The sequence below is a fragment of the Acipenser ruthenus genome, chromosome 8 (assembly GCF_902713425.1).
Source record: "Acipenser ruthenus chromosome 8, fAciRut3.2 maternal haplotype, whole genome shotgun sequence".
NCBI lineage: Eukaryota > Metazoa > Chordata > Actinopteri > Acipenseriformes > Acipenseridae > Acipenser > Acipenser ruthenus.
Window position 1 is genome coordinate 51,155,675 of NC_081196.1, and position 26,211 is coordinate 51,181,885.

Consider the following 26,211-nt stretch of genomic DNA (forward strand, 5'->3'; position numbering starts at 1 on the left):
ACATGTTTACTTAATTTTGTAAATTCATTTTGCGAAGTTTAATTCCGTGCATAATTTCACAAATTCCAAAATTCATTTGGTTCTTTTTTCTTTTAATACATAACACTCACATTTCATCAGTGCTAAATCAACACATTAACACCTGAGACACATACCAATGTTCTAACATTTAATAAGTTACTATGTGTAGACGAGTGCTGATGTGATTCAGAAAGAAAACAAAACACAGCAATATTTTAAACTATTAATTGTTGACAACTTACAATAAACAAGGCATCCCTAAAACTTCCAAAAGAATTTAACAGTAATATATATATATATATATATATATATATATATATATATATATATATAACACTGTGTAACAATTTATTATTATTTTTTTTTTGTTCCTGGGTAGTAAGTGTTATTTCCTAATTGCTTATGCCTCAAAAGTATAGAAAATGGCTATTATTCCCCACAAACTTTGCTTTTGTGACCAGGACAGTGATATTTTGAAATTTACCTATTTTCCAGAACATTCCAGATAGATTCAGTGCTGAGTAAACTTGGAGTAACTTCTAGAACTTTCCAGTAATATAAATAGTAGTATAAATACAGGGGCCTTAAGCCCACCAGTTCAGTTTAGTTCCAGCTGACTAAGTGGATACATATCTGCATTTTTCTGAGATAGCATCAAGGTCATAGGAGACTTCAAAATGGTGGCATTCCTGATGGGTCTCCAAGGCGGTTTTACCAAGTTTCCCTACTATCTTTGCCTTTGGGACAGCAGGGACATCAAGGCGCACTACCAAAGGCGGGACTGGCCACAGCGGACCGAGTTCTCTGTGGGGAGGAACAACGTCAAGTGGGAGCCACTGGTGGACCCCCGGAAGGTGCTGATGCCACCACTGCACATCAAATTGGGCCTTATAAAACAATTTGTCAGAGCTCTAGATAAGGAGCCGGCAGCCTTCAAGTACCTTCAAGACTTCTTCCCTAAGCTGTCTGAGGCAAAGGTCAAAGCCAGTGTCTTCGTCGGACCACAGATAAAGAAGATCCTGGAGTGCAATGAATTCCCCAAGAAGCTCACTAGTAAGGAGAAAGCGGCTTGGGACAGCTTTGTCGCAGTGGTTCGGGGCTTCCTGGGCAATCACAAGGCCGAAAACTATGTGGAGCTGGTTGAGACTCTGGTGAAAAACTACGGCACAATGGGCTGTAGGATGTCCCTCAAAGTCCATATCCTTGATGCTCATCTTGATAAATTCAAGGAGAACATGGGAGCGTACTTGGAGGAGCAAGGCGAGCGCTTCCACCAGGATATACTGGACTTTGAACGCCGCTACCAAAGACAGTATAACGACAACATGATGGGAGACTACATTTAGGGGCTGATTCGTGAAAGTGATTTACAGTATAATCGTAAATCTCGAAAAACTACTCGCTTCTAAATCTTTTGTAGTAATTTTTGTATTACTTTAGTATAAATACATGTTAATTTGGATTCATATGTTGTTTTTTTCTGACTTTATGTGAACGAAAAGACACAAATTCGCCCGTTTTCTCATTGGAAATAGGTAAATTTCAAAATATCACTGTCCTGGTCACAAAAGCAAAGTTTGTGGGGAATAATAGCCATTTTCTATACTTTTGAGGCATAAGCAATTAGGAAATAACACTTACTACCCAGGAACAAAAATTGTGTTACATAATTAGTTATCAGTATTAGTGTTAAATAGGATGAAGTAGACAACATTCTTTTAGAAATAATAATGATTTATATACCTCATAATATATTTGATTATTTTGTTTCAAATTTATATAACCAGTAACATTTTCAATTGAATCAGTCGTTTGCATAGAGGTCCATGCCTGTACTATATAGAAGATCAAGCAGTGTTTTATGTACAGCTGTGACTGATACTGGTAGCATCTTGTGTTTTATTAAAAATGTACATTTTAAATTAAATAGATGAAATCTCATCAAGAGGCTAAATAAACCAATTTGGGCATTAATAAAAATGGTAATTATGTTGTGGGCATGAATTCTAAATGCGTACCACGGTTAGAAAACTGATACTGAATGTGTTACTTTGATCACAAGCTCCATAACCTTGTCCTTAATAATTACTAATGACAATGAAAATCTGCTAAATTAGCTTTTGTTAGGCAGTGGTTGATTAACAAACGGGAACTAATGATGCCAAACCCCATGATTAAAAGGGAAACACAACCATTCCGAATATTGTATGAAACAAACCACACGGCTTACAGATGATGAAACGATTTAAACTGCAGTTTCAGCCTAACTTCTTCCAGATGGTTTAGAGCTGGGTACAATGCTGGTAACAAGGACAGTCACAGGAAAATACTCAACATACTGTACTTCATACAATTGACACAAAGCTTTGTAGAAACAGAAGAAAACACTTTAAAACAATGCAGGGTGCAAGCTGTATTGCAGGTAGTGTTGCTTAGAAGATTTGCTGTTCAAATAAAATCTTCTCAAATCCTTGAGGAGGCGTGTAGTAAAATTCACTGAACTGGCAATCCAAAATTGCACTGTCATCCACTGCAAGACAGACACAAAATGACATTAGTCAAGTGCATGAGCAATTATACACAACTTAGTATCAAGCTCCTCCCCTTGTGAATTACATATGAAGTCAGTATCTCAAAAGTGTTTAAATCTGGAAAACAAAAAGGTCAAAGTGAAGATTACGAGAGGTGGAAGTAACAAATGTAATTGTGAAACAACGGCAAAGCTCAACACTCGAATTGAACCAATATTTGCCAAATTAAAATATGTTCAACAGTGTAGGCCAAACTGTGATGGGGGTGCTAGAAGCATCTCAAAAATTAATACCATACAGCACACGGAGGAACATAATGTGATCATAGCCAACATAAAACAATGTTAAGTTGAAATATGGTAGAGTACATTTCAAAGTTATGTGTAGGTCTGGCCCTTTGAAATACAGCAACATGAACAGTGCTTCTCAGACAAATCCAGTGTGCTCTATATGGTATTAGCATTTGCGTTGTACCCTGCTCTGGCCCTGTATGTTAAATTGAAAGTCCTGTGCTTTTGCAGACTCTCAATCACTGGACCTGTCTCCACCCACAAAGACTTGGGAACTCGGGGCTGAACCAATGCAAGGACTGAACTGCCAGTCATATTATACATAAGCTCTCTGTGTTAATATGAGCACACGTGTTGATTTAGTATAGACTGAACAGAAATAGAAAACCTATATGACATACAATGCTTAACAACTGCGTTGCTGGACAACAGCACAATAAAGAATGTAATCTTAAAGATGATCTCTCTTGAATTTTCATGGACTCCCTGATCCCAGGTGGAATCTACTGTTGAAAATCTTAAAACTGGTGTACAGCAGAATGCAAATTGAAAAATTATGTTGAAGTGTATACTATGCTTGTTAACTTAAAATAAAATGGTCTCACTAAAAGAAATACATTTTACTCCAAGTAGTTTAAATATGTGGTTAAAATGTGTGTAAAAGTTGTTAATAAGGCATGCTGGTTTGCAAATGAGAGGCTGTACTAGCCAAAGCCAATTACAGAACAGCACTTTTGAGAATAAACAAACTGCATCTAACAGAAACCCCTGCTGTGCTGTGCTGCTGCCACCCAGCCGAGAGAGGAGGAGGTACTGAATAGAAAGGAAGAGGCAGATCAGTTAGGAATATTGGAGGAGAATTCTATTGCTTTTCTAAAGGAATTAATTCCAGTGAATTTCTATAATATAAGACTGTTTCTTTGTGTGTTCCCTGGATTGCAATACATTAGGCTGCATTATATCAGCCTGCATTTCACAAGCTTGGGTTTAGGTGTGCATGCATTTCTATTTAAGGAAAAAGATCACACTGGCAGTCTTCTGTCAATAAAAATTGAACACTTCATAAACACCTTCATAAAACATTTTGGGGGAGAAATTAAAACTTCAAAGTATCATGCTCTTAAATGTAGTGTTTCTGTAATAAGAGTCAATGATTTCACAAGGTAAACTACAGTTCAATTCTGTATCACAGGTAGAATGGTAACAATACTTTAAAAAACTCAATGGTATGAACCAATAGACACTAGTAATCTATTGCAGTGCCATTGTAACACACATGCTAGTGTGCACTTGTATCAGGACCACAGTACAAACACTTCCATTCACGCGGTGGTGTGCTTAACATTCTGTTAATGATTAATATATGATTGTGTATTATAGTATTCCAGTGGTAATTGTAGAATGCTTCTGTCAGGGTACTGAAAACATAATTAATGCATTCATTGTCTTTTCCTTTTGTAAGAGTAGAGTGGAGTTTTGTTATTAAAGTAAAGATGTTTACGATTGCTTGATTTCAGTTTGCGTTGCTGTGTCAGCTCTCCATGGAGCAAATACTAAGGTTTTTTTTTTTTTTTTTTTTTCAATCCGGGTACAATTCAAATCCAGGTCTCCAGAAATAAAAAGCATGAAGGGCTAGAGAGTTGGCCCCCTGCATCACCACCTTGCTCCTTGATTAAATGGAAATTGTTTTTTTTTTCAAGGTGCAAAAATGGGGATTTTAAGGTTTGGTCAACAGACTGAAAAAAAATAATAATAATAAAATAATAATAAAGAAGGTGATTCCTTACCATATACGACAGGGAACACTGTTCCTCTGATTCCTGATGCTGGACAATGCATATTCTTTCCATTCAAAAATATATTGAGTTCTACGTGGTCATATGTGATACCCTAGGACAGAAGAAAAAACAAACCTCAGCTTTATGAAGTTTATCAATTCCACACAGTTTGCAATACCGCAGAATAGGGTGTTAAAATATGGTCCAATATCTGTGCTATTATGCCCACATATCTGCACAGGCTGGAACGTTTGTCTGTATGAGATTACACCCTCTTTCCTTGACATTTTATAATGCTGAATATAAAGAACCAGGCCACAGATGGGCTTAACAGACATTCCTGATGTGCATTAGATGATATGCTAATTATTACCAAATTATAATAAATAGTGAATAGTGTATTTCATTAGATACAAATCAGTAATGAAACTGCATTAGAATTGGTAAATAAAACCTGAATCATATATGATAACCTTATGATTTCAATATAATCTGAAAAATATTGCAGTCTTTCTAAATGATTTCACCAGTAATGAAAGCAATGGACAATCTTATTTTATTGGTAGGTTTCTGAAAGGGAGACTTAAGTCAGTAGAATGGCAAGGATAAAGAATGATTTATATTTGATGATGCCAGTTAAAGTGAAGCCCAGGGTGGTACTTGTGAATGACTGCTGGGTCCAAGCCTAGTTTTTCAACTACATCAGAAATTCATTACTAAATGTTTGCTGGCAATCACCAAAGATTGGAAGAACATCAAATCCGAATGTTCCGCTCACACTGGCACACCTGCCCCTGCTACCCCTTCTTCAAAGATAAAGACATTTTAAAATAAACAAAAATTACATTAATTTACTGATGAAGACTTCTCGTTGAAATGTTTGTCATTTAATTTTAGTTTAGTATTTCTTAAAGTAATTCAGCCCTTTAATAGTTATGGAAGATTAAGAGGAGAGTCTGTATATTCCAGCCAAATATACTTTTTCCATCAACAAATGAAGTACTGATTTTCCCAAATTGGACTGGTCACATATTGGTACAGTTTTTATTCATAGAATCAAGACTAGAAAGTTCTTGTTTGGAGGTGACATTCAGCCAATGTAATTAAAACTAGAGACTGCTCTACAAGACATGGAATATCATCTTTAAAAATAACCAACATTTACAAATGCACTGCACATGAAGAAAATCATATATGACTATCCAAAGTGCCAGCCTCTGATCTTGTGAGTGGCACTGCGCAGCAGAGTGACTCACCACTATATCTCCTTCCTGAGGGATGCTGTTTGCAGGGAGCCTGTTTTTCTCCTCGTTGTTGTGATAGACAGATCCATCATGTCTCAGGACTAAGCTGTGAACATCCCGTCCAAAAGGGATCTGGTTCAGGTTAACCTTCTGCGTAGCGACTCCAATACCCCACACGCCTGAGGAAAGCAATTTACTGAAATCATTTCATGAACTGGGCATCATTTCTGAGATGCCACGTTAGTGCCAATTCAGGACATTTCTGTGGTTAATATTTATTGAATGCAGATTTAAGAGTAAGTAGCTTCAGATTAAATTCTTAAGTTATATTTGCATTGCCCCTTTACTGTTTATGGTGTTTACAATCATTCTACGTAGTTTACACAGAAATGCATTTTTTTGTTAATCTTAAAAAACGTGCGCTTTGACTACCAGTTCAGGAGCTACTGTTGGATTTTAGCTGCCTGCCAGACATATGTAATGTAAGCCAGATCAGTCAAAGTATATTAATAAGTGCCGGTACCACCTATAGCGCTGCTTGATCAAAAGTGGCAGATCACTATACAGTATGTCGCTGGCTCTTACTTCTATAAAGACACTTAGGCTGATTTAACCTTATGTTACATCTATGGCAAGCAACTAGCTCCTAAACTTGGGCAAAAGCACCATAACATAATAAAAACAATATCAGACATCAGAAATGTAAGGGGACAGTGATAAAAAAAAAGAAATAGAATTTGATTTGAAGCTATTTACACTTTACTATTCTACAAGCATGAGGGATGATGCAACTCATGCTGCTGCTGCTGCTGCTGTCACCATTGCAATTCTTAAATCAGAACGTTGCCTCTCAGGTCAGATTCCTGTGCATGAACAACGATTCACTTGGTTCTGCTTACAATAGCGGAGTCCATGCATGCACTGCAGTGTCACAGAAAACCAGGATTTATGTTCATCCCAGTATTATACACCACGTGCAGCTCATTCAGTTCATATGTGAACCCTTTAACATTGCATGTTGCATGGTATAATGTTTCTGCGTGGTTTGCTTCCAGATGCTGTAGAACTGACTGCTAGCTGGCTTTCGTTTAAGTCATGTGGACTGCAAATAAATAGCTACCATGGCAGACAGCTGACCTATTTTTTATAGCAACAAAGTTAAATAACTTTAGGAGGAAAGGGGTTACAAAAGAGGGTCTTGGTTGAATATCTCTTAGTGTGCTACAGTAACGGACTCAGAAGTGGGATTACTAATTAGTGGTGTGAATAACTGCCCCTCTTTCCATTTCACATAGTTGTAAAACCAAATTACAGTCCAGCTTTTGTGATTTTTCAATCACTTATTTCCATGCATACGACAACATACAACATATGTAAGCAGATGGAAGATCAGGCTAAACTGTAATCCTGACAAGACAGGTTGATTGCAGTGTGCCAAGACTTTTGAGCACCCAGCAACAAAATCCAAGCTGAACAGAAAGCAGGATTTGGCTTTTTGTAACCAGAAAGTGAGAAAATGCTATGAATACTGAAATCCATACAACACTCAAGGTCGTTTCAGCTAATCACAGAACAGATAGCCATTCATTTGTTATTCTGCAACAGCACAAATGCAGTTATACTGCTAAATGTGCAATTATAGCCGTGCAGTTAAACTACAGCCCTGGATGAGTCCTGCATCACAATTGAATTAGACACAACTTATTGCCATGGTTCAGATCAAACACAAGAGCTCACAACACCAAACATGCACAGACTGGAGGAACTTTAATATCAAAAGCATTTCATAAATGAAATAAATTAGCAAGAATGTTGGCATTTGGCTACTGTTTACTAATGGTGGTCTTGTGTAAATATTCTCTTGGTAACTGATTATCCCATATTCAAATCAACAGAGCCAGACTGCCAACCTACATGAAATGGAGCCCATAAACACTGACACCCACAATTTATTTGATGAAATATTTGGGTTGAAACATCAAGATTCTTGGTCTACAGCCCAGGCTACCTCCAATTTTGGAATCTAACAGATTCAGTAAGAGATTCTGTAAGTCTTGACACCCTTTGGTTTCAGATACACAATCAACCATTTAGCTAGCTGACTGTATTGTTAATATTAACCAAACACCTAATTAATTAATTTACCAAAATAAAACTGAAAAATAATATGTTCAGTAAAGAAAAGTTTTGATCGTATGTCCAGATATCTCTATTAAAATGTAGTATGAGCTCCTTGGGATTTCTGACACACAGGGCTTGTAATGGCATGTACAAGCTTTTTGCATCAGTCTGAAGTTTATCTTTTGTCAAAAGATCAGTTTCAAAAGCTCAAACTTCATTCTATAACAACTATATTAGATTATATTCAGTGTGACTGATGGACCAAGAAACTTAATAGTTCCACCCTAGTTACTTCATTGAATTAAAAGTAAAAATTTTTGTATGCTACTTAATACAATGAACAGACTGTCAATAATGGTTTACTGTTCCAGAGTTTCATGGAAACAAAACAAAACACACACAATTACTAACCTGTGGACTGGATTTTGAATTCAAAATAGCTCTTATTTTGATGTAAAGGAGCATTTGCTAAGCAGCCACCCGTGCCACATATTCTTCTGCCACTTTTGACGATAACAACATCTGTTCCTATAAATGAGAGTATGGAAAAAAACAAACTTATTATTATTATTATTATTATTATTATTATTATTATTATTATTATTATTATTATTATTATACACAGAGAAGGACCAGCACATTTCCAACATCAGCATTTGGTTTTTGGATTAATAACTTGCTGAAATCTATCTGCTTTGCTTCTGGTTCTAAATGAAACATTGATCACACCGCAGAGACCAGTGATAACTGCAAGCGTGTCTGTTTTCGGTAATTCAAGAGACACAGGATTGAATTGCAATCGTTTACTCTAAAGAACATTACTAGGGGAAATGTCAATTAGAGGGTAAAATGGCTAAACAGCACATACAACAACAGATATCCATGAGAAAGCAGAATGAACAAACACCCATTATCAGAGTATAAAGAAAACATATGGAATGGACCCACCCAATATATTTCACTTTTCATTTGCAGCTAACAAAAGTCATAGTTTTCATGTGAGCATAAATAGAGCCACACATGAAGGTGCACAGACTGCAAACCTTACAGTTTACAATGAACTACAGATGTTATCAGTGCTGACCTCCAGCCAGCATTAACCTCTAGCCCAATCATGAACAGGGATGGATATAAGACTCCTATTGCATAGCAGTTTCACCCATTCAAGGTTTTAATATACGCTTGATTCGCCCCAGTGTATAAGTAACACGCTCAAGTGTGTCTTATTGGACTCATAGTAAAACAAGGAATGGATTTCACTGCTATGCAATGGGAGTCTTATTTCCATCCCTGACTCCACTGCAAGACTGGTCAAAATGGATTTGTGGAAACTGCTGCATTTTCTACATTCGTTATGCAACTTCTTCTGTATTAGTCTTCGCGTGTACGCTATCCATGCAACTGCAATTTATCTCTGTGGTGGGCGTTACTGTAAGTTACTGTAAAGGTCACCATTTGAAATATTTTCAATTCTGGTTTACTTTAAAGACTCAGTACTAACTGATTACATTTTTATTTATTTTAAACGTGTAGGCCCTTCAGCGTGTAGATTACTGCATGAACGTATTCTGGCATTCTGCTTGGGGCAATAATAAAACTATGTTGATCCTCTGATAACGAAAATCTCAACCAGTGTAGTAATGAACGAAAATGGTTCGGTACACAAAAAATTTTGTTGATTATATATATATATTTGTACCGACCTACTGAGAAGGACCTTTGGGTGTATGACTACATTCGTTTAGAACAATTAATAATAGCAATGTTGAACTACCCACAAAGTACAGTAGCAGTACATTCATAGTAAAACAAAAAAGTCGAATCATCATATGGAAATATCAACAAACACGTACCCGTGCTTCTTACTGGAAAGTTATTTCAATCAATTTTACTTATTATTTTTTAAACACGACAGACTATATTCAACCACACACCTTCATGGACAGTAGTACTGTACTGATCAGACTGAGCTCCTGTCCCGCCGCCTCACTGTTGTTGTTTATGGCTGAGACATGTGAGAATTGCTGTAATGTAATATATATATATATATATATACATGGTCCCCCTTACCCATGTGGTGTGTGTCTAGCTGAACTGCGGGCATTTCTTTCAGAGGAACATGCCCTGATCCTCCGTCTCCGCACCATCTCAAACAGCAGCCGAATACCCAGGCCATGATCGCTCTGACTGCCCAGTCTGTCCGGAAATAATAATCAGACTATCTCATCAAAGAGATCGCGAGGACTGTGGAGAAAGAGGAACAGGATCGCTAAGATTCAGAGAGCATGTACAGATTAACAGCGCCCTCTGCTGAGCATTTAACACAGGCTTAAAAACAAACCTTCATTGTTTTTTTAAACCCCGGGTAAAGAACATATTACCTTACATCAACTGTGGAGTTGTCTAACCTGCGGGGCAGAGAATAAAAAAAAATGATGTGCTCGTTAGTTCCTGGTCTTCCTGCTGAAGTATCAAAACAAACAGTAGCGTAGAAAAAGTATTTTTGCGCATGCATATTGATATAGAATCGGTTGTGCAACCAAATGTCTTGTTTATTCTACATACGGATTGTTTAACGATTCGACAACGTAATAGCTTCTAGCCTGCTAGATATACTATATCATACTGCAAGTTGTTTCGGTAGTAGTTTGTATTAAAATAAATAATTAATCTATTTATTACTTTTATTTTAAAAATAGATCGTGTGTTGTTGTCAGAGCCCATGGCTTTGATCCTCAGGTGCTTTCTTTGGCCTCTGGTTGATAAAGCTGGCCCTTGCCGCCAGAGAGATGGGGAAATGGACCTGTCACCCTCCCCCACACAACACCGTAGGTCCACTGTTATTTACAGACATTTAATGACATGACGTAGTCCTTTCATTTAAGAAATAGTTGCTGAACAGATCACCAAAATGTTTCTCATTGAATTTAGTTATGTTTGATATATTAAACGTTCGTTCCATATTTCTTGTATTTCACGCTGTCTATAATAATACATAATTATTCCTGTAGTTTGTAATATTTGTAAAATTAATTTGTCCTATGATAATTATAAATGCCATGTAGTGTATTAAGGTTCTTGTAGTTTCGATGAAAATGGGGCAGTATCAGATATCAGTGTACAGGGTGATAAGAACCACCATATAATTGAGATGGTAAACTTACTTTCTTAAAGTTTCTAATCACCCCTGTATATAGTTGGCTGTGTAAACAAGGACACGTGATAGTGCTGAACTACAGTCTTGACGCCACTCCTGTTGGATCCCAGTTTTACTTTTCACTGGCTATTCCTAGTATTTTTTTTAGACAAGGTAATTTGCTAATTTGTACCTATGACTTGAGAACTAACTCATGAGCTCGGCCTACACCTTCACTCCACAAATGAGTTCAGTTTTACTTTGCTATATACCCCACATGATTGTTCATAAAATGTAGTAATTTTTTTTAACTTTTGTTTTTATTTGTGTATTTCTTTAATGTTTTTCACTTCGTAATTTATAACGTGATTTGTAAATGTTTTGTGTTATTTAAAGTGTGAAAAATGCAAGTTAATAATGCCAATATACAAAAACCACTGCTTCATATATAAACGCATTATTAAACATTTTTTCCATACACCCAGAAAATGTGACCTTCATTTTTATATAAACCATCTTAAGCGTTCTATCCTAACTTATTAAACCCGTGATGTTAAAAAGCTAAATGCACAGAATTAGGTAAATCCACAATACTGTATATACTGTAATACTATGGTAAATGTAGTATTACCGCATATGCTTTCTATTTACCTCACTTTCTTATACCATATTTTACTGTTGTATGTATACGTTATCTCCCAATTTGCACTGTGTTGTATTCATTTCTGGTTTATTCTGAAATCTCTTCAAAAATGGATAAGGGCGTCTGCTAAGAAATAAATAATAATAATAAAAAACACATTTTAAAATAATCTTTAAAATCTTCAAATTAATAGTAATCTGATATCTGTTTTATTTCAAATTGTCTCACATGGGAATATATCTGTGGTCATTATTTAGGTTTACCTGCGCATTTATACTTCGGAAAAAAACGCAGAAAGACTGTTCTGCCCTGATTACCATTCAATTGTATGACGAGCGCAGTTCAGCACCGGCCAATCTGAGCAGAGCTCTCCATAGGCAGACTTGCCACACGCCTACTTCACCCACCCTAGCAACATTAGTGTGATAATACGGGCAATACAAATTACGCATGCGTACAGGTGGATGATCATTTTCAAACTTATTGTAACCTTTGCGCAGCTAAACAAAAATGACATATTCATGGACACTGGTTTCCCAGTAATAATACCGTAAAAAACAAAATCAACAGATCATTACTTTCTTTTACTTTCATTTTTATTTTTGCATTTCTGATTCGTCCTGCATACCACATATGACCCTTAGTACCCTCTGGAGAAGGCGTACCCCCGGTTGAAACCCTCTGTGCTATATAGGGTAACATTACCTGTGCTTGGTTTGCTAGCATGTAGGGAAAAGGTACATACAGCTATATGCAATTGATTTTATCAGATCGTTTGCATCAGATGGAAATGGCATCACATACATATTTGAAATACATTATAATGTAATACTATTATATATAAAAAAAAATACTGTATTGGGCAAAGTGTAAAATACAAGCAGTGAAGGTCACAGCCGCCGGATTGCCCGATGACCTCTCGGGTGCATATCAACTTGTATCACAGACAGAACCCTCTATATTTTTTGTCGTATATATTATGCTCATATATGTTTAACAAATGCCTTTATGTTCCTATAAAATGTCAAGTAGTTGAGGTACCACTTTTTCTTTTGTTAAAACACACTTTCGTTTTTTTGTTTATCAAAATGTAGGAATACAGGCTCTGTGCGTCACATTTTATTGGTCAGCAGAGGGTACATGGTTAAATTTTCATTCGCCCAGAGAGGGAGAAATCTGCACAGCAACAAGCGCCATCATTGCGTTGCATTGTGCGTTACAAGCAGCTGGTGAGTAATACATAATGTTGCTTTTTACGCGCACACAGCAGTCATAATCGTTTCTAAATACATTGCGACTTATTCTGCATTTTTATCCAACATGACTAAGTACCGTACGCCACTTTGGGAGATGATTTTAAACATGCTACAAGCCCCTTATCTTGCAGGTCACGTCATTATGTTGCGCTTTAGCGTTCCATCAAACCCGAAAAATTGAGAAGAAAATGTGTATTCACACGAATAGGCCTAAATAAAGTAAAGATTTAAACATAGCGGCTGAATTCACGTATACATGAATATTGCATGGAAAAAATATTAGGCCTACCCTGTGTGATGTGGAGTTGACGGAGACGCAGGATTGCTCGTCTGTTTTCTGTTCTGTTTGCTTACTCTGCAAAACAGGTTTAGGTCACAGCTATGCTAGAAATGTTTATTTTATTTAATTCTGGATTTATTTTTTTTAACCCGAAATGGTAGCTGGTTTAGGAAATAACCAATTGTGATATTGTAATGTCAGTGGTATGGACAAGTGTGACAAACATTTATTTTTAAATCGATTTTCACAGATTCATCACAGTGACAACGAGCACGCCAAGAGGCAGGAAGTGGGAACAGCAATGGTACAGGGGATGTGCAAGCTAAAACTATTTTGTGACGCACTTATTTAGACAAGCTGAAAAACTATAGAAATTAAAATTTAAAAGATGTTGCTGTATTCCATTTCATTTTTTCTTTTTTTTTTTTTTTAGAAATGTATGGCGTTTTTATATACCGTTTTAAAATAATTATTTTTATTTTTTACAGAATATGGAACTCCTAGAAGAAGACCTTACTTGTCCTGTTTGCTGCTGTTTATTTGAGGACCCACGGGTTCTACCTTGTTCCCACAGTTTTTGCAAGAAATGTCTGGAAGGTATTCTCGAAGGAAACGGCAACAGGAGCTGGAGGCCACCGTTTAAATGCCCCACCTGCCGTAAAGAAACAACGACTACAGGAATAAACAGCTTACAAATCAATTACTCGTTGAGGGGCATTGTAGAAAAGTACAATAAAATCAAACTCACACCAAAAATGTCAATTTGTAGAACACACAGCGGACAGCCACTGAATATCTTCTGTTCCTCTGATCTTAAACTCATTTGTGGGTTTTGCGCTACAATGGGGGATCACAAGGGGCATACGTTTTGTGCGATGGAAAACGCATACCAGCAAGAGAAGGCGGCTTTCGAGGAACTTTTTCTGGGATTTGAAAACTGGCGCAACGCGGATGTGCTGTCTTGCTTGGATACATTGGGGAACAGCAAGAGAAAGGCACTGCAGCTGGTATCTAAGGATGGGGAAAAAGTAACGGAATATTTCGATAAATTAATCCACACGCTGGAGCAAAAGAAGAACGAAATACTGTCCGATTTTGAAACCCTGAAGCTAGTTGTACTGCAGACGTACGATCCCAAAATAAACCAACTGAGCATGGTCCTTGAAGAGCAGAAAAGGGCGTTGAGCATCGCCGAGACTTTAAAGGACGTGTCTGATCCGCTCATGTTTCTGCAGCAGATGCAAGAATTTCGGGAGAAATTGAGAATCATTCGAGAGACTCCTCTGCCTTCTCGCCCATGTGTGGATGTCAGTCCTATAATGCAAAACTTTGATACAAAGAAGTGGGACTCTGTAAAACTAAAGGATGTCGATAAGATTGTTACCCCCCACGAAAAATGCACATCTCCCTTTACCAAACAAAAATACTCACGAGTTCTCGTGGGGGTTACAGTTTCCCTGTGCCTCTTAACATTAGCATTGTATATTCAGGATTCACTGAGTCTCTCATTTTTGGTAAACCAAATGTCAGCGGTTGGCAGTTCATGTTTACCTGCTTCAATGGAATCCTCAGACTATGCTGTGGCATGCTGGGGCGAGGTTGTAAACATTTGTTTGTTTCTCTATGACATCTGTCAGAAACATACACTACTTCTGCTGAATTATACTGCAGCATTTGTTTGCAGATACAAGTTATTATAGACACGAATTTTCTATACACACACACACACACACACACTATACGGTTACAGTTTATATATTAATATTACAATGACAATTAAGAATCCCTTTTAATAAAATACCAAATACGATTTGTTATCATAGATAAATGTATATTGTGTTTGTTTAACGTGATATGGAAATGTATTAAGCTGGTTTCCTTCTGCAACAGTATTTGATAAATATGCATGTTTTTTTTTACATGCGGTGATGTTAACACACGTATATTCAAATCAAATTAAAACAGTGTATCTATTTCAGGAACCTGGATAATTATAGGGTGAAAAACGTGTTTTAATTAATTTCATTCAGGTTTGCCTCGTGTCTAAGCACTAGGTATTTATTTACCTTGATTTAATATTCAAGGCCCTTATACATTTATCAGCTTGTTTTCCGTTTTTTTCACCCAAGCTAAATGATAGCGAATCGATCTACACAACTTGTTTTTTTGCCCGTGTTCTTGCTTCCTTCATTTCCATTCAGCACATCATTGAGTCTGGATCAATGCCATTTGAATATATGCTAGAAATAAATGCAAAACTGATTCTCGCATTTGTAATGTATGGTTTAAAGAGAATATTGTTGATATTAAATACATACATGAAATAATGAGCACTCTGTAGTTTTTTTTTGCTGTATTTCTTAAGAATGTTGATCGTTCTGTTTATTTACATTGCTCAAATATAGCGTTCTGTCTATTACCACAAACACCTAGCAGTGTTTATTTATCTTTTACCGGTGAAACGTGTGGATATTTTAACATTTAGCAAACGACCATTTGCAAGTGTTTTTCTTTAGAATCATTCAATCTAGCAACACAAAGACACATTCTTCACTAAAGGCTGTAAAATGTAAAATGTGCGTATTTTATATATACCGTATTCACATTGTTGCCTAAATATGTCGGGTCCAACATGCTATAATTTACAAAGACATGCCCAATTTGTGGTTTTATGCATTGGTCATTTCCAAAAAATGCTTCGTCGGTTAGTTTTATATAATCATTGTAATCTAGAATTCAACAACATGTTGTGTAACTAAACAAAGCGCAAAATGTATTTTTCAAATAGCAAAATGTGTAATTGGTAAACTGCACCATAGTAATTACTGGAAATTTAAAAAAAGTATCCAATAAAAATAAACATTTACAATGCATAAAGAGATACACTTACATTACATTAAAAACGTAATGTAATGGCTGAATGTCCCTGCATGGATGCGTATTAATTTGCCCTGTAGAATCAAAACCGTAAAATACACAAATAAAATTAATGCTATCATTATTTGGTCTATTAAATACCAAAACCATAATAAAAAATATATATTTTTACAATGAATGCATTGTTACTGCAACAAATACATTATTTACACTAACTCTGTGCGAGACCCTATTGTACTTATATGCGTATTATTAAATCAGAATTCAGGACCGCTCAGGCAGATTTATTGGCAGTATCTAATAATTCAAATAACAGGTTATAGGCCAATCGAGTTATTAACGCTATTTTTTTACATTATGTCATGCATTTAATTACAGATCAAATAAGTTAATGTAAATTCAGCCTAAACCAATCTGAGGGAATCAACACTAACATGTTTGGAAAACCTTTCAAGTTGCTATCAGAGGCTTCATAGCAACGTAACTAGACTTGTTTGCATTTCGTTGCCAGGAAATACGAAGCAAACTGAAGTTTAACACTACTGGTTGTACACTACGATTTCGTCGGCTGTTTTTAAACACTTTAACACTAGAGCAGGATTTAGGGGGCTGGGGTCTTTCTGAAGCTTACTTCAATAAAAATGACTACCGGTAATAAAGAAGTCGTCACACTAAATGTTGGGGGGCAGAAATTTACAACTTTAGTGTCAACACTGAGAAGATTTTCCGATTCAAAACTAGCACGCATGTTGGATGGAAGTGACCCAGAATTCAGAGTAGTGAATGGTCAGTTTTTCGTGGATAGAGATGGGAGTTTATTTAAGTATATCCTGGACTACCTAAGGACTCGCCAGGTCTCCCTGCCTCCCGATTTCTTTGATTACGAAGGTTTAACACGTGAAGCTGAGTTCTATGAAATACGTTTACTGGTGGATTACCTAAGCAAAGACAGTATTCGACAAAGGCTGGAGATCCTGGAGGTTCGATTTTCTCTTCAAGAGACTCACTCGTTCTTCAGAATCTTCTGTTCATACAGCAGCACCATCGAAATGCTAGCTGCGAGGATATGCGTGTTTGCAGAACAGGCATCGACGAACTGGAATTATGCATACCAACCTCAAAAACCAATGGCTCCCGTGCCACTGCAGAGACCTTCGCATCACGACCTTGTGTTCCAATGTGGCACAAACTACTCGGCTGGAGAAGAGTTTGCTGCACGGTAATTATGTAATTGGCTACAGTAACCAAAAAATAAATAAATAAATTCTCTAACAATCATTTGTTAAATATGATGCAAACATGTGCAATAGTATAACAGCGACTGCAATACACTAACCCTCATCAGCGGTTATAACGCAGATTTGAAGTACAATGTTGTATATACAATATATTCTTGCATCCACAAGACTTAATCAATTTAATTATTGCTCTCCACAGGTGCGTGAAAAAATACTGTCGCATTGAGAACAATTAGAATGTTTGCCTTGTACAATGTACAATCACGAAGCACTTTGATCCAGTTACCTGAAGTTAGGATTTTTTTTTTAATAGAACAGTGCACTGGATCCTAGTCTTGTGCAGAGGCAATAGAACCACCCTCTCAATTTATTTTCTATATTCGAAGTTTATTGTAATTTAAATGCAGTATACTAACACTGCCTATTGTGTTTCAGGTATGTGACGATTCAACCAGACGACAGGAAACTCATTAATGGCACCAATGTACTGGGCTTACTAGTAGATATACTACTAAAGGAAGGATTCCGTCTCATAAGCACACGAACGGTTTCTTCAGAAGAAAAGGTGGAGTGTTATACATTTGAAAGAATCAAAAGGCCACAGATCCTGACCATTAGCGATGGGCTCAGAACAGAACACGCTAATCATCAAACAAAACACAGCAAAACTCAAAGTAAATGAAGGCAACACAATCAGTTGCATGTAAAACAAGGAAAAGGCGATAGCAGTTAAACACGATGAAATATTTGATGAAAGTTTAAAAAGTACTTGATTTGTGGCAATTCTACCCTGAAGGTAACGACACATTGGTACCCTAATTAGAGAGAGAGAGAGAGAGAGAGAGAGAGAGAGAGAGAGAGAGAGAGAGAGAGAGAGAGAGAGAGAGAGCGCTAAAATGCAGTTTCTGTAATTGTACACAAATAAGGGTCCATTATGTTGTGTATGTAATGTTGTGTTTTATTTATGGTCAATACCTGAATATTCAATCTCGTGATTTATAATTATAAATCAGGAAATCACCGAAAACAATTAAGCCATCCTTCAAAGGACCACTGAGAGAACAGTATGCTGTCCCAAGTATTGTCAGGCACAATTTATGTTTTGATCAAGTTACTTTAAAAAAAAAAAAGGACGTGTTTACTCTAGAAATAAACACATCTATTGCAGTTAAGTGGCCTTTTAACCTTTAACTTGTAGTCCATCAGTTAGCCCTAATTGCTGTGTTTAACTTTGTTATTTTTGTATCTATCCATATATTGCACATTTATGAGGCTGACCCTTTAAAATTATATATATATATATATATATATATATATATATATATATATATATATATATATAAACAATAACAAGTAGTTGTCATGCCGTCAAACACCTGTAAATACCTCCAATGTTTTGATTCAAACACAGGCTCCCTTGAGAAAGATAGGTACAACATATCGAAACGTTGGGCAGCTAGCTCGTTGATCTAAAATTATATCTATATATATCTATATATATATATCTATATCTATATCTATATATATATATATATATATATATATATATATATATATATATATATATGTATGTCTGAAACACTTAATGATGTATGAATAAAAAGAACTGCTAAAATAACATGTCAACTTGTCAAAAGTAGTATTTGAACCGCTTGGCAACTTTACTAGTGCTTTTATGTTCCTAAAGAGGAAACACTTTCGTTGGTAAACCAGTCATACATTCACCACCCACTAGGGGGAGTCCATCACAGTACCATCATTTGAATCCAGACAAAACGCTGAAAAAGAAAAGTTAGTTCAACTTTATTGGCTTCATGCTTTTTTTTTTTTTTTTTTTTAAGTCTACCTTTATTAAAAAAAAATGTAAATAAAATGTCTGTATATTTTATTAGGCCACCAGTGTGAGTAGTGATTAGGGCTCTGGACTCTTGACCAGAGAGTCGTGGGTTCAATCCCAGGTGGGGGACACTGCTGTTGCACCCTTGAGCAAGATACTTTACCTAGATTGTTCCAGTAAAAAAACTGTATAAATTGGTAAGTGTATGTAAAAATAATGTGATCTCTTGTAACAATTGGATAAGGGTGTCTGCTAATAAATAAATAAATAAATAAATAAATAAATAAATAGATAAATAAATAAATAATAACCAAACTAATCAGATCACCATTCTGTTCTTTAACCAAACAATCACATACTAGATAAATAAGCGTGGTACTGGACCACTGTAAATGTATAGTATGTACCCACCTGTGTACCAGGTGCATCCAGCATCTATAAATAAAAGGGACTTGGTGGAAAACAAAACAAATATGCACATCAACATGTGGCATAAATACAAACTACATTACCATTTAAATTTGGGACATTCACAGCACTGTTTTGGCTATAATAAGATATCATGAGCAATGACATTTATTTATTATTATTTTTTGCAGATCGTATTTTTTAAACTTTACAAAACAAATGACTTTGCATGATTTGGATTAAGTTTTTTTTAAATAGCCAAACGTTATTACAGTAGACTATTTTCTTTCAAAACACCGATTAGACACTGTACCTTAAAAAATGCCTAATGTAGTGTTTCAAGGTTTTGATATTTATCACAGAAGTATATTTAAATTTGCCTTTTACAGCTGCCATCAGCATGCATTTCATTATAATATAGTTTGAATAGAAGAGTTTGGATTATTTGGGATCAGATAAGCACAAGTACTGTACTTTGCGCTTTTTTATTGTATGCAACATCTGTCATCTTTTAATATCTCAATGAAAAAGACATGAAGACTGAAAATGTTTAAAAGATAGCAATCATGCAAAAAAAAATAAAAATAGGTGCAAAGTAGTAAATTACTTTAAAATTAGCAAAATTGCACATGTGGGCCTACATAGGATTTGATACACATGGAAAATAATAAATATACCCTACGGTTGTTCTAATAAAGGCAAAACTTACATAGTAAATATTATATTATTGTCTCACTTATTGACAGACCTTGTCCTTTCAATTCGAAACATTTTTGGGGGCCAATTTTCACCATACAGCACCCATCCTTTACAATTGGAATTTGAAGAACTAAAAATAACCTTTAATTAAAATGGTCACATACCATGTAATGCAAGTATTGGGATGCATATTTACTAGACCGAATCTGCATTTTTTCCTGTGCTTTTATACAATAAAATAAAAGAGTTGAGATACAGGGTTGATTTTACAAAAATCATACATCTCTTAAACTGTTTTAATGACAAATTACTTGTGACAAGGCTGCCATTAAGACATGAATAAATGGTTTTGTAACAGTACTGTAGATTTACATCTTAGAAGTAACATATAGGCATATATTCTCAATATTCGTAATATACTTAGGTCTGATGATGTTGTGCTTATGTAGATATAAAAATGTACTAAAAAGGAACACCCATGTTTTAATTTCACTGGGTACACCTCTTTTCTCAATGACACACAATCAGTTTTAGTTTGTTTATAGCCAATAAGTGAGATCTTTTTAAAATGAAAGGTAAAACAGGGTTTGACATTTATTATACTATACAACTCCACTTTCTACTGGCTGGATTTTGTTTTATATTCTCTTTGCAGTACCAGGTAAAGTTCTGTAAAGCTGCATTCACTTGTAATTAATTTACCCTTTTCTGGGTTTTTGGATACAAAATGTGTCTATATTCATCTTGAATATATATACAGTCACCTCCAAAATTATTGGCACCCTTGATAAAGATGAGCAAAAAAGACTGTATAAAATAAATAATACCAGTACTGAGCTATATTGTAATTTTCCAACATGTGGAATATATTTGACTTTCTTAATGATTCAAAGGAATCAACCAAAATTACACATTTCTCAAATTATAAATTTATTTCCAAAAAAAATGAAGTGTCACAATTATTGGCACCCTTGTTTTCAGTACTTTGTGCATCCTCCCCTTGCAAGGATAACGGCACTGAGTCTTTTTCTATAATGTTTAATGAGATTGGAGAACACATTGGGAGGGATCTTAGACCATTCCTCCATACAGAATCTTTCCAGATCCTTGATATCCTTCGGTCTGCACTTATGGACTGCCCTCTTCAATTGAAACCACAGGTTTTCAATGGAGTTCAAGTCCGGAGACTGAGATGGCCATTGCAAAATGTTGATTTTGAAGTCAATTAACCATTTCTTTGTGGATTTTGATGTGTGCTTGGGGTCATTGTCTTGCTGGAAGATCCACTTGCGGCCAAGTTTCAGCCTCCTGGCAGAGGCAACCAGGTTTTTAGCTAAAATGTCCTGGTACTGGGTAGAGTTCATGATGCCGTTGACCTTAACAAGGGCCCGAGGACCAGTGGAAGCAAAACAGCCCCATAACATCAAAGATCCACCACCATATTTTACAGTAGGTATGAGGTTCTTTTCTGCACACGCATCCTTCTTTCGACGCCAAACCTACCGCTAGTCTGCGTGGCCAAAGAGCTCTATTTACGTCTCATCTGACCATAGCACCCGGTTCCAATCGAAGTGCCAATGCCGTTTAGCAAACTCCAAGTGTTTACGTTTGTTGGTTGATCTCAATAGAAGCTTTTTTCTGGCAACCCTTCCAAATAGCCTATTGGCATGGAGGTGGCATCTAATTGTAGATTTGGAGACTTGGTGACCCCAAGATGCAACCAAGTTTTGTAATTCTCCAACTGTGGCCCTTGGATTTCCCTTTGCCTCCCGAACCATCTGTCTCACTGTGCGTGGGGGTAAGATACACTTGTGTCCCCTACCATGCAAGTTTACCACTGTTCCAGTGGTTTTGAACTTCTTAATTATTGCCTTACTAGTGGTAAGTGGTATATTTAGTTTTTTAGCTATTGTTTCGTACCCATTGCCTGATTTGTGAAGGTCAACAACCATTTGTCTCTTTTCATGTGTGAGTTCTTTGCCTTTGCCCATGGTGATGGATGACAAATGGATTTCATATGTGTGTTACCTCATTTTTATACCCCAGTGAAACAGGAAGCCATGGAAGGCCACAATACAGTTCCTTAAGACTGAGATGAACTTAAAGAAGTAGAATGTTAATGCAGATTTTATTTTGTTTGATTTTATTTATACAAATCTTTAGGGGTGCCAATAATTCTGACACCTATCTTTTTGAGAACATGTTTTATTACTTGTTAAAAAACACTTTCTCTGAGCAATTGTATTAGAATAAAAAGAATATGGTTTTCCCATATATTTGAGCATAAAATATAGCTCATTAACCTTGTTGTTTATTTTATACAGCCTTTTTTGCTCAGCTTCATCAAGGGTGCCAATAATTTTGGACGTGGCATATATATATATATATATATATATATATATATATATATATACATATATACATACACACACACACACTTGATAAATTCTTAAACAACCAAAGTTTCACCACAAAATTGGGTTCTCTATTTGTAAAATAAAGTGGGACAGATGTATGTCTTCAGTACTGTATATCATGTCAGCTATCAGGATGAGCATAGTGCTCGTGTCCTGGAACAGACTGTCTATGCGATATTTGACTATACCTGGCTTGCAAGTCCCAGCACTTAGTTACTGCTGCTTGCATCAGACCGCCAGTTAGTCTGGGAGCCACGTAGGGCAAATCTGGGATGAATGGGTCTGAAAAGTACCACAAATTTCGAGCTTTGTTTCACAAAATACAGGTATTGAAAAGTGAAATTGATGGTCTGCTCAGGATCTGCTCTTGCAAAATGTATTATATCAAGCAGCAAAGTTTAGCCTATCCAGCAAAAACTCGTGTACAGTGCCTATAGTAAGTATTCACTCCCCTTGGACGTTTTCAGTTTGTGTTAGAACCTGAAATCTTGATGCATTTAAATAGGATTTTTTTCCCTTTGATTTACACAACCTACTCAACACTTTCAATGAAAAAAAAAAACCTGAAAAGTCTTCATTAGATAAGTATTAACCCCCTTTGCTATGACACTCCTAAATAAGCTCAGGTGTAACCAATTGCCTTCACAATTCACACAGTAAGTTAAATGGAGTCCATCTGTGTGCAATTAAAGTGGTTCACACGATTTCAGATTAAATACACCTCTCTATAAGGTCCCACAGTTGGGTAGTGCATTCAAAGCAAAGATACTACCATGAAGACCAAGGAGCTTTCAAAACAACTCCGGGATAAGGTTGTGGAAAGGCACAGATCAGGGGAGGAGTATAAAAAGATTTCAAAGGCATTGAATATCCCTTGGAGCACAGTCAAGTTGATCATTAAGAAGTGGAAGGTATACGGCGCCACCCAATATCTGCTTAGAGCAGGCCGTCCTCCCAAACTGAGCAGCCGGGTAAGAAGGGCATTGGTCAGAGAAGCCACCAAGAGGCCAATGACACCTCTGAAAGCCCTACAGCATTCCATGGCTGAGCTGGAAAAAACTGTCCATGTGTCAATAGCTCAGGTACTACATAAATCTGGCTTGTATGGAAGAGTGGCAAGAAGGAAGCCATTTCTGAAAAAAACCCATGTAAAATCCCGCTTTGAATTTGCAAAAAGGCATGTGGGAGACTCTGAAACGATGAGGCAAAATATTCTATGGTCCGATGAAACAAAAATTGAACTATTTGGCCTACATGCAAAGTGTTATGTCTGGTGCAAACCCAACACAGGACATCACCCAGGTAACACCATCCCTACTGTGAAGCATGGTGGTGGCAGCATCATGCTATGGGGATGCTTTACATCGACAGGGACTGGGAAGCTTGTGAGGGTAGAAGGCAAAATGGATGGAGCTAAATACAGGCAAATCCTTGAGGAAAACCTGCTTCAGTCTGCAAAAGACCTAAGACTCGGACAGAGATTCACCTTTCAGCAGGACAATGACCCCAAGCACACAGCCAAAGTGACACTGGAGTGACTTAAAAACAAGAAATTGAATGTCCTAGAGTGGCCCAGTCAAAGCCCGGACCTGAATCCGATTGAGAATCTGTGTCAAGACTTGAAGATTGCTGTCCACCAAATGATCCCATCCAACTTGACAGAGCTTGAACAATTTTGCCAAGAATGGGCAAATATTGCAGGAGCCAGATGTGCAAACCTGGTAGACTTACCCCCAAAAGACTCAAAGCTGTAATTGCTGCCAAAGGTGGTTCTACCAAGTATTGACTCAGGGGGGAGAATAAATATCTAACCAAGACATTTCAGTTTTTTTTATTTTTCATTAACTTATTTCACAATAAAAATTATCTTGCCTCTTCAAAGTCTTCAGTAGGTTGTGTAAATCAAAGCAAAAAAAAAAACCCCATTTAAATGCATCAAGATTTCAGGTTGTAACACAACAAACGGTGAAAACGTGAATACTTACTATAGGCACTGTATATTAATTCTGACCAATATTAAGATAACTCAAAAGTATATGCTCCTTACTGGTTGAAATTCACAAAAATTACTTGAATTGGTTTAACGGCGATTGCTGTACCTAGAAAGACCATCACTGACTATTTATTTGTAATTGTGTAAAAAATGCGTAACACTGACGTTGGCCACCACCATGGGTGTTTACCCTTGCACCACGTTGAGGCCCAGCATTTCTGACTTAGGCAGGGGTTTGGTTTCTTTTGTTTGGTTTTTTCTTACTTTTTTTTTTTTTTTTAACAATAATCTAATACTAACTTCTTACGTTTCACTGAGCATAAGGAAATAACTTGTTTATGTACTTTAAAAAAAAAAAAAGTAAAAAAGGAAATGTCCTTAAAACCGTTTAACTACTCTACAGATCATCTACCATGAACTCTTGATCTTCCTCCAGGTCTGTTATTCTGGCACATTTTCCAGGTTCTGCAGTGCACATGCACGAAACACATGGGACATTGTTTTTTGCACATCTGCAATTGCGAAGACATCGTCCTTTCTTACAAAAAAAAATGGTTCCAGTGACAGTGGCATAGGTGACTTTGTCATTAGTACTGGGGTAAGGATACCACTGGTTACTCTTCTACCTAGGTCTGGAAGTGTTGGATCATTCATGTGCGCACTTTTGCTCACATATATTTGGTGAAGCGCACACAATGCATACAGATGAAAAGAATGATCGGTAGGAGGCAAGCTGCTAAAGTCTGTTCTGGCAGACACTGTTCCGAAAACATGGGCTCAGTCTGTCTAGTGTCAAATTTCTCTCTGCCGTAGAGCCTTACAAATAGTTCCTTTGCCTCCGATATAACATTGTCAAACACTTTTTCACCTGCATGAAATGGTATCTCAAAGCTTGCAGGAGTGCAGTGAAATCATTGCAGGAAGCCAAAACAAGTTTTGCAACTTGTTTTTTTCCTTTCCTGAAAGGATAACTGACTGTCAGTCACTAAAAATTTAAGCACTAAGCAGGCCTGTTAGTGGATTCCAAAATCTTAAATTTAGAGCTTAGTTGCTCGGAAATCAGATGGATTGGAATATACCTCTTTCTTCTCAACCCATAATTCCTGTAGGCCAGGTATTCTTGATGAAAAATAAATGCAGAGAGGATTACATCTGTGTCAGTTGCCTGCACAACTCTCTCATAGTCCATTTCTGAAACAGCAGGATTAACGTGAGCAATATTTCAGTTAAATATTTATTTAAAATTGAAATCATTATTTTGCAAAACCCAGAATTAGGATTTAACTTAATGCATTGATATATCATTTATATTTTATAATAAACTCCCCTGAAAGAGCCCAGATCTAATTGTTTGTCAATGAATCATTACACATGTTAATTGACATTAGGAATTTATAAATGCATATTAAACCTGGAAGTGCAAACTATATATAACTGTGTTC

General features: G+C 36.4%; 3 protein-coding genes across 5 annotated transcripts; 2 read left to right on the forward strand and 1 right to left on the reverse strand.

Moving 5' to 3' along the window:
• Positions 1-75: 75 nt before the first annotated feature.
• LOC117407270 (SPRY domain-containing protein 7) lies at positions 76-13,512 on the reverse strand. Of its 2 annotated transcripts, XM_034012071.3 has the most exons (7): positions 13,310-13,512; positions 10,367-10,393; positions 10,056-10,229; positions 8,397-8,513; positions 5,877-6,043; positions 4,630-4,732; positions 76-2,551 (listed from the first exon to the last, which is right to left on the reverse strand). In XM_034012071.3, the coding sequence occupies exons 3-7, from the start codon at positions 10,159-10,161 to the stop codon at positions 2,454-2,456; spliced, it is 591 nt and encodes a 196-aa protein (XP_033867962.2). In that variant the 5' UTR covers positions 10,162-10,229; positions 10,367-10,393; positions 13,310-13,512; the 3' UTR covers positions 76-2,453. The 2 variants fall into 2 exon arrangements, with proteins under 2 accessions (XP_033867962.2, XP_033867964.2); XM_034012073.3 differs by lacking the exon at positions 10,367-10,393 and having other exon boundaries at positions 13,310-13,511.
• On the forward strand, positions 12,467-15,630 carry LOC117407268 (tripartite motif-containing 13-like). Of its 2 annotated transcripts, XM_034012068.3 has the most exons (4): positions 12,467-12,501; positions 12,859-12,993; positions 13,551-13,604; positions 13,789-15,630. In XM_034012068.3, exons 3-4 carry the CDS (start codon positions 13,602-13,604, stop codon positions 14,998-15,000), a joined length of 1,215 nt encoding a protein of 404 aa, XP_033867959.3. In that variant the 5' UTR covers positions 12,467-12,501; positions 12,859-12,993; positions 13,551-13,601; the 3' UTR covers positions 15,001-15,630. The 2 variants fall into 2 exon arrangements, with proteins under 2 accessions (XP_033867959.3, XP_033867960.3); XM_034012069.3 differs by lacking the exons at positions 12,467-12,501; positions 13,551-13,604 and having other exon boundaries at positions 12,665-12,993.
• Positions 15,631-15,716: 86 nt separating this feature from the next.
• LOC117407269 (putative potassium channel regulatory protein) lies at positions 15,717-18,688 on the forward strand. The gene is made up of 2 exons (XM_034012070.3): positions 15,717-17,396; positions 17,851-18,688. The coding sequence occupies exons 1-2, from the start codon at positions 16,819-16,821 to the stop codon at positions 18,095-18,097; spliced, it is 825 nt and encodes a 274-aa protein (XP_033867961.2). The 5' UTR covers positions 15,717-16,818; the 3' UTR covers positions 18,098-18,688.
• The last annotated feature ends 7,523 nt before the right edge of the window (positions 18,689-26,211 follow it).

Excerpts from the sequence above, each read along its gene's own strand:
- LOC117407270 (XM_034012071.3), bottom strand. The coding sequence starts at position 10,161 with ATGGCCTGGGTATTCGGCTGCTGTTTGAGATGGTGCGGAGACGGAGGA. Across the intron at positions 8,514-10,055 it reads GCTAGACACACACCACATGG|GAACAGATGTTGTTATCGTC; the intron begins GTAAGGGGGACC and ends TCTCATTTATAG. Across the intron at positions 6,044-8,396 it reads ATTCAAAATCCAGTCCACAG|GCGTGTGGGGTATTGGAGTC; the intron begins GTTAGTAATTGT and ends TGCTTTCCTCAG.
- LOC117407269 (XM_034012070.3), top strand. The coding sequence starts at position 16,819 with ATGACTACCGGTAATAAAGAAGTCGTCACACTAAATGTTGGGGGGCAG. Across the intron at positions 17,397-17,850 it reads GGAGAAGAGTTTGCTGCACG|GTATGTGACGATTCAACCAG; the intron begins GTAATTATGTAA and ends ATTGTGTTTCAG.